At 43.0% G+C, this 17515-nt stretch overlaps 1 protein-coding gene across 3 annotated transcripts in view; it reads right to left on the reverse strand.

Moving 5' to 3' along the window:
- The window catches only part of LOC115156222 (cell division cycle protein 16 homolog), a 46353-nt gene that overhangs the window by 21514 nt on the left and 7324 nt on the right, over positions 1 to 17515 (reverse strand). For all 3 annotated transcript variants that reach the window (XM_029703644.1, XM_029703646.1, XM_029703645.1), the window contains exons 4-6: positions 17123 to 17161; positions 8889 to 9029; positions 8273 to 8432 (exon numbers count right to left, since the gene is read on the reverse strand). In XM_029703644.1, coding sequence (XP_029559504.1) covers positions 8273 to 8432; positions 8889 to 9029; positions 17123 to 17161 — 340 coding nt within the window. The remainder of the gene's footprint in view (positions 1 to 8272; positions 8433 to 8888; positions 9030 to 17122; positions 17162 to 17515) is intronic.

A 17515-nucleotide genomic window follows, 5' to 3' on the forward strand; every position in this document is an offset into this window, starting at 1 on the left:
GTCATCATTGTAAATAAGAATTTGCTCTTAACTGACTTGCCTAGTTAAATAAAAAAAGATGCTCAAGCTCTTTCAGGTTGGATGGGGAGTGTTGATGAACAGCTATTTTCAGGTCTCTCCAGAGATGTTAGATCAGGTTCAAGTACAGGCTCTGACTGAGCCATTCAAGGACATTTAGAGACTTGTCCCAAAGCCACTCCTAGGTTGTATTGGCTTTGTGCTTAGGGTCGCTGTCCTGTTGAAAGGTGAACCATCGCCCCATTCTGAGGTCCTGAGTAGGTTATCATCAAAGATCTGTACTTTACTCCGTTCATCTTTCCCTCGATCCTGACTAGTCTCCCAGTCCGCCGCTGAAAAACATCCCCACAGCATGATGCTGCCACCACCATGCTTCACAGTAGGGATGGTCCCAGGTTTCCTCCAGACGTGACACTTGGCATTCAGGGTAAAGAGTTCAATCTTGGTTTCATCAGACCAGAGAATGTTCTTTCTCATGGTCTGAGAGCCCTTTAGGTGCCTTTTGGCAAACTCCAAGTTGGCTGTCATGTACTCTACCATAAAGGCCTGATTGGTGGAGTGCTGCAGAGATGTTGTCCTTCTAGAAGGTTCTCCCATCTCCACAGAGGAACTCTGGAGCTCTGTGTCCCCCGATTGCTCAGTTTGGACGAGCGGCCAGCTCTAGGAAGTCTTGGTGGTCCCAAACTTCATCCATTTAAGAATGGAGGCCACAGTGTTCTTGGGAACCTTCAATGCTTCAGAAATGTTTCGGTACCCTTCCTCAGATCTGTGCAGACACAAATGTGATATTTCATTCGGGATGCACAATTATAATATATATAAAATTAAAAAAAAGGAGGTGAACATATCGGAATAGGCCGATATTAGCTAAAAATTCCAACATCGGTATTGGCCAATGTCTAGTTTAACGCCGATGGTAAAAACCGATGTCAAATCTACCATGCATACCTATATAACGTAGGTACATGCCGTAGTGACGCCACATAAAATGTTGCGTTCCTAAACTAGCCTACTGTCTGCCGTGTGGATCGAGCAGTCAACAAGTCGAGCAGTGATTTGAAAGAGTAAAACAACTTCAGCGAGACAATTCAAAAGCGAAATCCATTAAAGCCAAGATAACGGAATTCATTCATTGCCCTTGACAATCAACCGTTCTCTGTCATGGGTGATGCTGGCTTTCGCCTATTGGTTGAGCACCGGTACGCACCACCAAGTAGTACCAAGCTATTTTTCAGATGTTGCCCTATTACACAGTAATAGCATCACTGCTATTAGTTTCACAACATACATACTATGGAACGCCGTTTGGGTCATTGCGTGTCAAAAAGATACAGTAGTACTGTCAACAACTGTACCAAAAAAAAAAAAGTCTGCCAACAAGCAAACACCAGCCATGAACTATGGGTTTACAATACCGCGTTGGTAATAAAGCATCATTTGTTCGACTGCAACTTCTAGGGTAGCTAGCTTTAGCTTGGTACTTAGCTAGCAGCAATACATTCAGCCTGAAAACAATGACCAGTAGAAACTGCAGTGATTTTCATTATTCTAAGCAATGATTTAGCAATCCTTGTGTGTAAGTATTAACTTGGTTGCCACTTGTTGTTCACCTATTAAAATTGAACTTCAGTTCATGAAAATAAATAGCGAGCCAGCTACTTAACCCTGTTGCCCAAAGCTAACGTTATAAGCAGCCAGCTAACTTCATCTTGCTAGTGAGGCTCCAACTGACCGGGTTGTGTGTTGTGAAGCTTTCCACAACAAGGATTAGGCACAAGAGGAATTTGAGGTTTGCCTTCAAAATAAAAGTGCCATTGACAGTGATGCAAATAGAATAATTATTTCATCCTTTTATTTTGAAGGCTACCCGCAAAATCCACTATTGTGGCTAATCCTTATTGTGGATAGCTTCACATAGGTGGGTCCGACCATCAATCAAATAAGAACGGTCTTATAAATTAGGGTTATTTTAGATGACACCTATATAGTTAGTTAGCTAACTATAGCTACTGAAACAGACGTCGTTTTGCTATATTTTTGGGGAAGAACACTGTTTGCATCCATTCTCATAGCTTTTAGCCATACCCTTACCCTACTCTGTTCCTATGGCGATGTATAGGTGAATCCAGGCCCTGCAGTGCCTAGCTCCACTCCTATTCCCCAGGCGCTCTCTTTTGATGACTTCTGTAACCGCAATAGCCTTGGTTTCATGAATGTTAACGTTAGAAGCCTCCTCCCTAAGTTTGTTTTATTCACTGCTTTAGCACTCTGCCAACCCGGATGTCTTAGCCGTGTCTGAATCCTGGCTTAGGAAGACCACTAAAAACTCTGAAATCTTCATCCCTAACTACAACATTTTCAGACAAGATAGAACGGCCAAAGGGGGCAGTGTTGATATCTACTGCAGAGATAGCCTGCAGAGTTCTGTCCTACTATCCAGGTCTGTACCCAAACAATTTGAACTTCTACCTTTAAAAATCCATCTCTAAAAACAAGTCTCTCACCGTTGCCGCCTGCTATAGACCACCCTCTGCCCCCAGCTGTGCTCTGGACACCATATGTGAACTGATTGCCCCCCATCGATCTTCAGAGCTCGTGCTGCTAGGTGACCTAAACTGGGACATGCTTAACACCCCAGCCATCCTACAATCTAAAATTGATGCCCTCAATCTCACACAAATTATCAATGAACCTACCAGGTACCACCCCAAAGCCTTAAACACAGGCACCGTCATAGATATCATCCTAACCAACTTGCCCTCTAAATACACCTCTGCTGTTTTCAACCAAGATCTCAGCGATCACTGCCTCATTGCCTGCATTCGTAATGGGTCAGCGGTCAAACGACCTCCACTCATCACTGTCAAACGCTCCCTGAAACACTTCAGCAAGCAGGCCTTTCTAAATCGACCTGGCCCGTGTATCCTGGAAGGATATTGACCTCATCCCGTCAGTAGAGGATGCCTGGTTATTTTTTAAAATGCCTTCCTCACCATCTTAAATAAGCATGCCCCATTCAAGAAATGTACAACCAGGAACAGATATAGCCCTTGGTTCTCTCCAGACCTGACTGCCCTTAACCAACACAAAAACATCCTGTGGCGTTCTGCATTAGTATCGAACAGCCCCCGTGATATGCAACTTTTCAGGGAAGTTAGGAACCAATATACACAGGCAGTTAGAAAAGCCAAGGCTAGCTTTTTCAAGCAGAAATTTGCTTCCTGCAACACAAACTCAAAAGTTCTGGGACACTGTAAAGTCCTTGGAGAATAAGAGCTGCCCACTCCTCCCAGCTGCCCACTGCACTGAGGATAGGAAAAACTGTCACCACCGATAAATCCACTATAATTGAGAACTTCAATAAGCATTTTTCTACGGCTGGCCATGCTTTCCACCTGGCTACCCCTGTCAACAGCACTGCACCCCCCACAGCAACTCGCCCAAGCCTTCCCCATTTCTCCTTCTCCCAAATCCAGTCAGCTGATGTTCTGAAAGAGCTGCAAAATCTGGACCCCTACAAATCAGCCGGGCTAGACAATCTGGACCCTTTCTTAATAAAATTATCTGCCAAAATTGTTGCAACCCCTATTACTAGCCTGTTCAACCTCTCGTGTCGTCTGAGATTCCAAAAGATTGGAAAGCAGCTGCGGTCATCCCCCACTTCAAAGGGGGGGACACTCTTGACCCAAACTGCTACAGACCTATGTCTATCCTACCTCTCTAAAGTCTTCGAAAGCCAAGACAACAAACAGATTACTGACCATTTCGAATCCCACCGCACCTTCTCCGCTATGCAATCTGGTTTCAGAGCTGGTCATGGGTGCACCTCAGCCACGCTCAATGTCCTAAACGATATCTTAACCGCCATCGATAAGAAACAATACTGTGCAGCCGTATTCATTAGAGGTCGACCGATTAATCGGAATGGCCAATTATTTAGGCCGATTTCAAGTTTTCATAATTGGTAACCGGTATTTTTGGCCACCGATTTGCCGTTTATTTATTTTTTTACACCTTTATTTAACTAGGCAAGTCAGATTTTCAATGACGGCCTAGGAACGGGGATAACTGCCTTGTTCAGGGGGGATTCAGGGATTCATTTTTGCTACCTTCTAGTTACTATTCCAACGCTCTACCCACCTGCCTTACATTGCACTCCACGAGGAGCCTGCATGGCAGGCTGACTACCTGTTATGCGAGGGCAGCAAGAAGCCGGTAAGTTGCTAGCTAGCATTAAACTTATCTTATAAAAAACTATCAATCTTAACATAATCACTAGTTAACTACACATGGTTGATGATATTACTAGTTTATCTGACGTGTCCTGCGTTGCATATAATCGATGCGGTGCCTGTTAATTTCTCATCAAATCACAGCCTACTTCGACAAACAGGTGACGATTTAACAAGCGCATTTGCGAAAAATGCACTGTCGTTGCACCAATGTACCTAACCATAAACATCAATGCCTTTCTTTAAAATCAATACACAAATATATATTTTTAAACCTGCATATTTAGTTAATATTGCCTGCTAAAATTAATTTCTGTCACTTCTCTTGCGTTCCGTGCAAGCAGTCTGGGTATATACACAGCAGTTTGGGTCGCCTGCATTTATTCCTAACAAAAGCCGTAATGAAATTGCAAAGATTTTATATAATTATGACATAACATTGAAGGTTGTGCAATGTAACAGGAATGTTTAGACTTAGGGATGCCACCCGTTAGATAAAATACGGAACGGTTCCGTATTTCACTTAAATAATAAACGTTTCGTTTTCGAAATGATAGTTTCCGGATTCGACCACATTAATGACCAAAGTCTTGTATTTCTTTGTGTTATTGTTATAATTAAGTCTATGATTTGATAGAGCAGTCTGAGCGATGGTAGGCAGCAGCAGGCTCGTAAGCATTCATTCAAACAGCACCTTCGTGCGTTTTGCAAGCAGCAATTCACAATTCTTCAAGCATTGCGCTGTTTATGACTTCAAGCCTATCAACCCCCAAGATTAGGCTGGTGTAACTCATATGAAATGGCTAGCTAGTTAGCGGGTGCGCGCTAATAGCGTTTCAAACGTCACTCGCTCTGAGATTTGGGAGTGGTTGTTCCCCTTGCTCTACATGGGTAACGCTGCATCGAGGGTGGCTGTTGTCGATGTGTTCCTGGTTCGAGCCCAGGTAGGAGCGAGGAGAGGGACGGAAGCTATACTGTTACACTGGCAATACTAAAGTGCCCATAAGAACATCCAATAGTCAAAGGTAGATGAAATACAAATTGTATAGAGAGAAATAGTCCTATAATTCCTATAATAACTACTACCTAAAACTTCTTACCTGGGAAAATTGAAGACTTATGTCAAAAGGAACCACCAGCTTTCATATGTTCTCATGTTCTGAGCAAGGAACTTAAACGTTAGCTTTCTTACATGGCACATAATGCACTTTTACTTTCTTCTCCAACACTTTGTTTTTGCATTATTTAAACCAAATTGAACATGTTTCATTATTTATTTGAGGCTAAAATGATTTTATTGTTGTATTATATTAAGTCAAAATAAGTGTTCATTCATTATTGTTGTAATTGTCATTATTAAAAAATCAAATAATAATAAAAAAAAATATAGAAAATAAAAATTTGGCCAATTAAATCGGTATTGTCTTTTTTTGGTCCTCCAATAATCGGTATCGGCGTTGAAAAATCATAAAATCGGTCGACCTCTAGTACTCATTGACCTGGCCAAGGCTTTCGACTCTGTCAATCACCACATTCTTATTGGCAGACTCAACAGCCTTGGTTTCTCAAATGATTGCCTCGCCTGGTTCACCAACTACTTCTCTGATAGAGTTCAATGTGTCAAATCGGAGGGCCTGTTGTCCGGGCCTCTGTCAGTCTCTATGGGGGTGCCACAGGGTTCAATTCTTGGGCCTACTCTCTTCTCTGTATACATCAATGATGTCGCTCTTGCTGCTGGTGAGTCTCTGATCCACCTCTATGCAGACGACACCATTCTGTATACCTCTGGCCCTTCTTTGGACACTGTGCTAACTACCCGCCAGACGAGCTTCAATGCCATACAACTCTCCTTCCGTGGCCTCCAACTGCTCTTAAATACAAGTAAAACTAAATGCATGCTCTTCAACCGATCGCTGCCTGCACCTGCCCGCCTGTCCAGCATCACTACTCTGGACGGTTCTGACTTAGAATATGTGGACAACTACAAATACCTAGGTGTATGGTTAGACTGTAAACTCTCCTTCCAGACTCACATCAAACATCTCCAATCCAAAGTTAAATCTAGAATTGGCTTCTTATTTCGCAACAAAGCATCTTTCACTCATGCTGCCAAACTTACCCTCGTAAAACTGACCAACCTCGACTTCGGTGATGTCATTTACAAAATAGCCTCAAATACCCTACACAATAAACTGGATGCAGTCTAGCACAGTGCCATCCGTTTTGTCACCAAAGCCCCATATACTACCCACCACTGCAACCTGTACCCTCGCGTCATACTCGTCGCCAAACCCACTGGCTCCAGGTCATCTACAAGACCCTGCTAGGTAAAGTCCCCCGTATCTCAGCTCGCTGGTCACCATAGCAGCAACCACCTGTAGCATGCGGTCCAGCAGGTATATCTCTCTGGTCACCCCCAAAGCCAATTCCTCCTTCGGCCGCCTCTCCTTCCAGTTCTCTGCTGCCGATGACTGGAACAAACTACAAAAATCTCTAACACTTAATCTCCCTCACTAGCTTTAAGCACCTGCTGTCAGAGCAGCTCACTGCACATAGCCATCTATAACTTAGCCCAAACAACTACCACTTCCCCTACTGTATTTATTTATTTAGCTCCTTTGCACCCCATTATTTCTATTTTGCACTTTTTCCACTGGAAATCTACCATTCCAGTGTTTTACTTGCTATATTGTATTTACTTCGCCACCATGGCCTTTTTTGCCTTTACCTCCCTTATCTCACCTCATTTGCTCACTTTGTGTAAAGACTTATTTTTCTACTATATTATTGACTGTATGTTTGTTTTACTCCATGTGTAACTCTGTTGTTGTATATGTGTCAAACTGCTTGCTTTATCTTGGCCAGGTCACAATTGTAAATGAGAACTTGTTCTCAACTTGCCTACCTGGTTAAATAAAGGTGAAATAAATAAATATGAGCTAACTATCTTTTCTTTTTTTTGGACTAGCACTGTAGGTGCGTGAGACAACTTTACCAGCGTCATAGCATACGTGTTGATGAATCGTTGTGACATATGGGGAATAGGGAACGTGAGCTGGGTTTAGACCGTCGTGAGACAGGTTAGTTTTACAGTACGTAAAAAATGTATGAACACATTTAATTATTATGTAACGTGCAGTCATATTCAGGTCCTGATTGTTCAACAAGTTTATTTGACACGTGAAATAGTATATTTTTAGACACGCAAAGACCCAAACAGTGTTCCATAGCAAAGACCCAAACTGCGTTCCATAGGAATCCTGGTTGAGAATGAAATGACTCAATGAAAACAGCACAGCAAGTAAGTAAAAGAAATAGGTTTTGACTATGTTTTACTGGTAATACATAAATGCCATCAAAATAACTTTTTGATCAGTGTGCTGTGTGTGTGTAACCTTTATTTAACCAGGCAAGAACAAATTCTTATTTATAATGACGGCCTACCCCGGGACAATTGTGCGTCATCCTATGGGACTCCCAATCACGGCCAGGTGTGATACAGCCTGGATTCAAACCAGGGAATGTAGTGACGCCTCTTGCACTGAGATGCAGTGCCTTAGACCGCTGCATCCATGTGTGTTAACTATTGAACTTTACTAGAATGCTTAAAAGTTTGCAAAAATTTAAATATTGGTTATCGGAATTTCTTTTTTGGCAAGGAAAATATCAGATATTGGCCAAAAATGTAATATGAGTGCATCCCTATACTTCATTTATTTTATACATTTGCTAAAATTTCTAAAAACAGATTTGGGTGGATTGTGTGTAGATTGATGAGGGGGAAAAAACGATTTAATCAATTTTAGAATAAGGCTGTAAAGTAACAAAATGTGGAAAAAGTTGAGGGGTCTGAATACTTTCCGAATGCACTGTATACACTCATCTGCCTACATAGCATACATGGTACAACTACATTTACCTTACAGAAACATCAGTAAGTACAGTATATCATTATTGAAAACAATGGCACAAAATAATCTATATTACTCCTGCTACACACGTGCAAAACCCATAAGTTTCACCTTCCTGAGCGGTCAGCATGTGATGGGACGTTAGAAGGTCGAAGGCTTCAAAGCAGTACACGTCCAGTTTCAAGGCCTCTTTGTAGCTGGACGTGGCCAGAGGCCGGTTGTCCATAGCATCATAGATCTTCCCCCGCAACAGACAAATAGAACTGTCGATCTGAGAGGGGGTGAGTGGGAAATGAGGGAGAGAGAGGGAGCTAAAGAAAGATGTGAGACCACAGGGGTCAGGACCATTGAAGCAGCATCAGTCGGGGAAGCCTCCAGGGGCCACTGACATAAAGACCCACACATAAATGTTGTATGAATGTGGCTACTGGGTGAACAACAGACCCCTTTAATAATATGATGGTGATAAAAATGAAAATGTATAGCTTTCAAAAGGAACAATTCATGAAAATGCAGCCAAGGGGTCTTTGAATACTGTGTTGCCATATCAGTCACCCACAATACAGTATGCAAATACTGTAGGTAACCTGTAACCACAACACCATAAATGTGAAGGAACTGGGGATTTAAAAATTTTTTTTATCACACTAAGAGGCTTGAACACAAACCTGGCATTACAGGGCCACAAAAACAAATTGGACCCGATTGTGTCAGAGCTGAGACTCACAGAGGCAGGGCTCATCTCCCAGTCCTCGGGCGACTGTTGTATCCCGTGGTCCTCTTTGACACTCTGGTCCAGCAGCTCCTTGCTGGCTGGCTCCTCCATGTCCAGGATGTCTAAGGCCTGCTGGAACTCTTTGGCAGCATACTGCACAAAACAAACAATAGGTTAGTGCTTCCAATGGGTCAGGTCAGTTAGGAGCATGGTGCTGGTAAAATCAGGGCATTGGCTGACGGCATTGGCTGACGTTTTACAGGCTCCTAACTAATTATATAGGTCTACAGCTGCACCATCGAGAGCATCCTGACTTTTTGCATCACCGCTTGGTATGGCAACTGCTCGGAATCTGACCGCAAGGCACTACAGAGGGTAGTGTGTATGGCCCAGCACATCACTAGGGCCAAGCTTCCTGCCATCCAGGAACTTTATACCAGGCAGTGTCAGAGGTAGGCCCTAAAAATTGTCGAAGACTCCAGCCACCCTAGTCAGACTGTTCTCTCTGCTACCGCACGGCAAGTGGTACCAGAGCACAAAGTCTAGGTCCAAAAGGCTTTTAACAGCTTCTACCCCCAAGCCATGACTCCTAAACAGTTAATCAAATGGCTTGCATTTTATTATTATTTTATTACGCTGCTGCTACCTGCTTTTTATTGTCTATGCAAAGTCACTTGACCCCTACCTACATGTACAGATTACCTTGACTAACCTGTACCCTTGCACATTGACTCGAGGTACCCTGGATCAGGGGTACTCAACTACTATTTGAAAAGGTCCGTTCACATGTTTCCTAGATGGCAAAGGTCCGGATGGATATTGTAAATTATCATCTTTGTAACCCCACCTCGCGACCCATGCAACCCCAAACCATTCACACTACTTGTTGGCGGCGAGAACATTTAGCCTTTTTAAAGCTCGTACCCCTCAATTATACATAATTTGACATGGGGTGAAAAGAAAGTCGTAATTTTAAAGTGAATTTCCTGCCATTCTACAAATTTTGCCATGTCGTGTTATGATACCCGACTGACTAATAAAAATCAGTCGAGGCCCCAGAGCACGTAATCTGGCCATAACTACAAGATTTAGATTGTATAAGTCCTTCTCGCTATACACCAAGTAACTTGGCTCTGTCATATCCTCACATGGTCTCTCCAATCATTGCTACGCAGACGACACACAATTAATCTTCTCCTTTCCCCTTTCTGATAACCAGGTGGCAAATCGCATCTCTGGCAGACATATCAGTGTGGATGACGGATCACCACCTCAAGCTGAACCTCGGCAAGACGGAGCTGCTTTTCCTCCCGGGGAAGGACTGCCCGTTCCATGATCTCGCCATCACGGTTGACAACTCCATTGTGTCCTCCTCCCAGAGTGCTAAGAGCCTTGGCGTGACCCTGGACAACACCCTGTCGTTCTCCGCTAACATCAAGGCGGTGACCCGATCCTGTAGGTTCATGCTCCACAACAGTCGCAGAGTACGACCCTGCCTCACACAGGAAGCGGCGCAGGTCCTAATCCAGGCACTTGTCATCTCTCGTCTGGATTACTGCAACTCGCTGTTGGCGGGGCTCCCTGCCTGTGCCATTAAACCCCTACAACTCATCCAGAACGCCGCAGCCCGTCTGGTGTTCAACCTTCCCAAGTTCTCTCACGTCACCCCGCTCCTCCGCACACTCCACTGGCTTCCAGTTGAAGCTCGCATCCGCTACAAGACCATGGTGCTTGCCTACGGAGCTGTGAGGGGAACAGCACCTCCGTACCTTCAGGCTCTGATCAGTCCCTACACCCAAACAAGGGCACTGCGTTCATCAACCTCTGGCCTGCTCGCCTCCCTACCTCTGCGGAAGCACAGTTCCCGCAGAGCACAGTCAAAACTGTTCGCTGCTCTGGCACCCCAATGGTGGAACAAGCTCCCTCACGACGCCAAGACAGCGGAGTCAATCACCACCTTCTGGAGACACCTGAAACCCCACCTCTCTAAGGAATACCTGGGATAGGATTAAGTAATCCTTCTACCCCCCCCCCCCCCCCAAAAAAAAAGATAGATGTACTATTGTAAAGTGGTTGTTCCACTGGATATCATAAGGTGAATGCACCAATTTGTAAGTCGCTCTGGATAAGAGCGTCTGCTAAATGACGTAAATGTATAATTTACCAATCTTGCTAACCAGCTAACATGGCCAGTAGTTGATCAACGGAACATTTCTGACAGGTTAAAAATAGATCTACAAGGTCTGTCAGTGAATGGCATGAGGAAAACTGCCCATGCAATACCAAATTTCAAAATGTAACCTTGTGTATTCTATTATAACAATTCTCAAAAGCAGTAAGTTAAAAGCCTGACAGTTCCTATAAAACATTTTTTTTAAATATTTAACACAGTCCGTCTGACCCCATTCTCAGTCCGGATCTGGACTGCAGTCTGCCCAAGATGATAACTATACCAAATACATACAGGACAAGGAGATCCATTGGGGAAGTTTTTTTTAGCAACAGTTCAAGTCAGAGGTTTACATACACTTAGGTTGGAGTCATTAAAACTTGTTTCTCAACCACTCCACAAATGTCTTGTTAACAAACTATAGTTTTGCAAGTCGGTTAGGTCATATACTTCGTGCATGACACAAGTAATTTTTCCAACAATTGTTTAGACAGATTATTTCACTTAAATCACAATTCCAATGGGTCAGAAGTTTACATACACTAAGTTGACTGTGCCTTTAAACAGCTTGGAAAATTACAGAAATTATGTCATGGCAGTAGAAGCTTCTGACATCATTTGAGTCAATTGGAGGTGTACCTGTGGATGCATTTCAAGGCCTATCTTCAAACTCAGTGCCTCATTGCTTGACATCATGGGAAAATCAAAAGAAAATCAGCCAAGACCTCAGAATAAACATTGTAGACCTCCACAAGTCTGGAAATTTCTCCCAAGAATGAACCAAACGCCTGAAGGTACCACGTTCATCTGTACAAACAATTGTACACAAATAAACACCATGGGACCACGCAGCCATCATACCACTCAGGAAGGAGACGCGTTCTGTCAGAACGCGTCTCCTTCCTGAGCGGTACGTCTCCTAGAGATGAAGGTACTTTGGTGGTGCGAAAGGTGCAAATCAATCCCAGAACAGCAGCAAAGGACCCTGTTGAAGATGCTGTAGGAAACAGGTACAAAAGTATCTATATCCACAGTAAAACGAGTCCTACTTCGACAAAACCTGAAAGGTCGCTCAGCAAGGAAGAAGCCACTGCTCCAAAAATCGGCATAAAAAAAGCCAGACTACGGTTTGCAACTGCACATGGGGACAAAGATCCTACTTTTTGGAGAAATGTCCTCTGGTCTGATGAAACAAAAAATGGGAACTGTTTGGCCATAATGACCATCTTTATGTTTGGAGGAAAAGGGGAGAGGCTTGCAGGCTAAAGAACACCATCCCAACCACGAAGCAAGGGGGTGGCAGCATCATGTTGTGGGGATGCTTTGCTGCAGGAGGGACTGGTGCACTTCACAAAATAGATGGCATCATGAGGTAGGAAAATTAGGTGGATATATTGAAGCAACATCTCAAGACATCAGTCAGGAAGTTAAAGCTTGGTCGCAAATGGATCTTCCAAATGGACAATGACCAAGCATACTTCCAAAGATGTGGCAAAATGGCTTAAGGACAACAAAGCCAAGGTATTGGAGTGGCAAAGCCCTGACCTCAATCCTATAGAAAATGTGTGGGCAGAACTGAAAAAGTGTGCGCGAGCAAGGAGGCATGCAAACCTGACTCAGTTACACCAGCTCTGTCAGGAGGAATGGGACAAAATTCACCCAACTTATTGTAGTAAGCTTATGGAAGGCTACCCGAAACATTTGACCCAAGTTAAACAATTTAAAGGCAATGCTACCAAATACTAATTGAGTGTATGTAAACTTCTGACCCACTGGGAATGTGATGAAAGAAATAAAAGCTGAAATAAATCATTCACTACTATTATTGTGACATTTCACATTCTTAAAATAAAGTGGTGATCCTAACTGACCTAAGACAGGGACTTTTTACTAGTATTAAATGTCAGGAATTGTGAAAAACTGAGTTTAAAATGCATTTGGCTAAGGTGTATGTAAACTTCCGACTTCAACTGTATATATATATATATATATATATATATATATATATATATATATATAGTCATCATAGATTTTGTCAATCAGTCCTAGCAGCCAATTTCGAAGATGGCCGCCATTCCTTTCAATGGGAAGAAACTGCATTGATTTTGCATGGCCATAACTGAATAAATAATTGGTGTAATAAGACCAATAATTGCATAAAATGTGTTACAATGAGGACAACCCAAAATGATGGCCCATGCAAGTTATGTATTTCGCTAAATAATTACCAGAATAGTGGTAAAAAAAAAAAAAAAAAAAAAAAAAAAACACATCTTAAAAGAAATGAATAAAAAAAACAAAAATTGCTGAGTTTTGTAGCCATTTCAATAACATTAAGATGATTATTATTTTTTTTTAAATCTAATTTGGCAAGTTAGTTAAGAGCAAATTGTTATTTACAATGACGGCCTACCGGGGAACAGTGAGTTAACTGCCTTGTTCAGGGGCAGAATGACAGATTTATACCTTGTCAGCTTGGGGATTCGATCAAGCAACATTTCGGTTACTGGCCCAATGCTCTAGGCTACCTGAAACATTTTTATGTTTTAGTCATTTAGCAGACGCTCTTATCCAGAGCGACTTACAGTAGTGAATGCATACATTAAATATACTTCTCAAAAAAATAAAAGGAACACTTAAACACAATGTAACTCCAAGTCAATCACACTTCTGTGAAATCAAACTGTCCACTTAGGAAGCAACAATGATTGACAATAAATTTCACATGCTGTTGTGCAAATGGAATAGACAACATGTGGAAATTATAGGCAATAAACAAGACACCCCTAATAAAGGAGTGGTTCTGCAGGTGGAGACCACAGACCACTTCTCAGTTCCTATGCTTCCTGGCTGATGTTTTGGTCACTTTTGAATGCTGGCGGTGCTTTCACTCTAGTGGTAGCATGAGACGAGTCTACAACCCACACAAGTGGCTCAGGTAGTGCAGCTCATCCAGGATGGCACATCAATGCGAGCTGTGGCAAGAAGGTTTGCTGTGTCTGTCAGCGTAGTGTCCAGAGCATGGAGGCGCTACCAGGAGACAGGCCAGTACATCAGGAGACGTGGAGGAGGCCGTAGGAGGGCAACAACCCAGCAGCAGGACCACTACCTCCGCCTTTGTGCAAGGAGGAGCACTGCCAGAGCCCTGCAAAATGGCCTCCAGCAGGCCAGAAATGTGCATGTGTCTGCTCAAACGGTCAGAAACAGACTCCATGAGGGTGGTATGAGGGCCCGACGTCCACAGGTGGGGGTTGTGCTTACAGCCCAACACCGTGCAGGACGTTTGGCATTTGCCAGAGAACACCAAGATTGGCAAATTCGCCACTGGTGCCCTGTGCTCTTCACAGATGAAAGCAGGTTCACACTGAGCACATGTGACAGACGTGACAGAGTCTGGAGACGCGGTGGAGAACGTTCTGCTGCCTGCAATATCCTCCAGCATGACCGGTTTGGCGGTGGGTCAGTCATGGTGTGGGGTGGCATTTCTTTGGGGGGCCGCACAGCCCTCCGTGTGCTCGCCAGAGGTAGCCTGACTGCCATTAGGTACCGAGATGAGATCCTCAGACCCCTTGTGAGACCATATGCTGGTGCGGTTGGCCCTGGGTTCCTCCTAATGCAAGACCTCATGTGGCTGGAGTGTGTCAGCAGTTCCTGCAAGAGGAAGGCATTGATGCTATGGACTGGCCCGCCCGTTCCCCAGACCTGAATCCAATTGAGCATATCTGGGACATCATGTCTCGCTCCATCCACCAACGCCACGTTGCACCACAGACTGTCCAGGAGTTGGCGGATGCTTTAGTCCAGGTCTGGGAGGAGATCCCTCAGGAGACCATCCGCCACCTCATCAGGAGCATGCCCAGGCGTTGTAGGGAGGTCATACAGGCACGTGGCACACTACTGAGCCTCATTTTGACTTGTTTTAAGGACATTACATCAAAGTTGGATCAGCCTGTAGTGTGGTTTTCCACTTTAATTTTGAGTGTGACTCCAAATCCAGACCTCCATGGGTTGATAAATTGGATTTCCATTGATTCTTTTTGTGTGATTTTGTTGTCAGCACATTCAACTATGTAAAGAAAAAAGTATTTAATAAGATTATTTTATTCATTCAGATCTAGGATGTGTTGTTTTAGTGTTCCCTTTATTTTTTTGAGCAGTGTACATTTCATTTCATGCATTTTTTTGTACTGGCCCCCCCTGGCGTTGCACACACCATGCTGGCGCTGCAAACACCATGCTCTACCAACTGAGCCACAGGGAAAGCTGTTCTAGAAGCATTCACTGATGTCTAATAATTAAAATGATATGCAATATGATACTATAAATTGTGTTAACAATAAAATGTTTTTGTGAAACCTGCCCCATACATTGCACTATGAGATCCCATAGGAATGCATTACGTCCAGCAAAGAGGTACAGGGAACCCATTCTTGCAAAATGCCTTCATAATGAGTGCACACAAGTTGACAAAGCTAGGAGAAGTGTAAACAATGATCCCTAGTTTTGCAGATTTAACTATAGGTTAAACATTTCCCAACATGGCCACAAACCAGCTCCACTGGTTTTAATAATTGGTAGAATATGCCTAATGATAATTAAATATTTTAGTTATGCAGATAACCAATTCAGCCAGGTTTGCTAAATATCTAATCTTTGTAAAATAGATTAGCAAAATGCTTCAAACAACTGTTTTTGGTCTGTATTAATAGCTAATTTTTATATGTAAAAAAATATATTATACATATCTTTCACTGTTTTGTAGTGATTATAATGATATGCCATATTGTGAAAAGTAAAAGCTGTCTTAAATGCTGTCAAACTACATTCCAACATTAACTTTCTAACAAACCACCTGATAATTAGGGGACATCAACTTACATAGCTGGTGTATTGAAGCCTTATGTTTACAGCCTTTATAGATAGGGTGGCTAGACACCATCTATGGGAAAATACATTGTAGTGTACATCCTACTGAAACATGTACTGGTTAAAGCAGGGTTCTACAACCCTGTTCCTGGTGCACTACCATCTGTTGCTTCACTCCTACCCTATTCTAGCACACCTGATTCTAATAATTAGCTGGTCGATAAGCTTAAAAATCAGCTTAGTTACAACTGGAGTTGGAGTGAAAACCGACAGGAGGGTAGCTCTCCATGAACAGGGATGGAGAGCCCTGAGTTAGAGACTGCCGAGGGTTGTCGAGGGCATCAGCAATGGTCCAAATGCACAAAGGCTGGTTATTTTTGTATTTTAGTCATTTTCCCCCTCCCCCAATATCCAAATTGGTAGTTACAGTCTTGTCCCATCGCTGCAACTCCTGTACGGACTCAGGAGAGGCAAAGGTCGAGAGCCATGCGTCCTCAGAAACACAACCCTGCCAAGCCACACTGTTTCTTGACACTGCTCGCTTAACCAGGAAGCCAGCCGCACCAATATGTCGGAGGAAAGACTGTATAACTGGCGACCGAAGTCAACGTGCATGCGCCCGCCCCAAGGAGTCGCTAGAGCGCTGCGCCACTCGGGAGGCCCATAGGCTAAGGTTTTTCTAATCACCAATGGCATAATTTCTATAACATTTGTCAACCAGCTGCTGAACTAATGGCTGCCAAATTAGGTAACACATCACTAAATAACTTAAGGTTAAAAGGTTAGAGAGCATAAGTTTGAAATCATGATGGTCAAGGACAGAAGTTAAAGGTTAAATAAAAAATTATCACAAGTATTCCTTTTTAGAGAATGTGTTTACCTAAATCTGTGTGAACTCAACAAATGACATAGCACACATTTCATCTTAGCATTGCAGGTGACAACTATAAAACCAATATGATACCAGATTTGGATCTGTTAAATTGTTGTTTGATAGTCATTTTCACTGAGCATGTGAACATTCCACCTTGTCTCAAATGTCCTTTAACAGCCTTCAAAAGATTATTTTGCATAATTTCCCATACAATCAATATATAAAAATGACTATAAAAGTGAACCCATTTTCCAGAAGGTCCATGGACTAATAGGAGGATGGAGAGTTTGAACAGGTAGATTTCATCACAAGAAGTAGCTTAATGTTAATACTCACGTGGCATCTAGCAGCGAGATATTGGCACGCACCATACAACTGTGAAATGAAAGATACATATTGGGAAAATGAAAACCAAAGCACAAGCTGACAGACAACATTTCACCTCAACAATGGCACCAGCATTTGCCCATTCATAGACAGTAACACTAGCATGTTAGCGTCTATTTACAAATATCTGGCATATGAGGGAAATGCCGACAGTCTAAATGTTAAAGGGACAGTTCAAAAATGTTAAAACTTCATAATCATAATCTCCAGCACCGCCCCAACATCAACATGCACTACATGACCAAAGGTATGTGGACACCTGCTCATCAAACATCTCATTTCAAAATCATGAGCATTAATATGGAGTTGGTCCCCCTTTGCTGCTATAACAGCCTCCACTCG

The sequence above is a fragment of the Salmo trutta genome, chromosome 20, assembly GCF_901001165.1.
Source record: "Salmo trutta chromosome 20, fSalTru1.1, whole genome shotgun sequence".
In the NCBI taxonomy this organism is placed as follows: Eukaryota; Metazoa; Chordata; class Actinopteri; order Salmoniformes; family Salmonidae; genus Salmo; species Salmo trutta.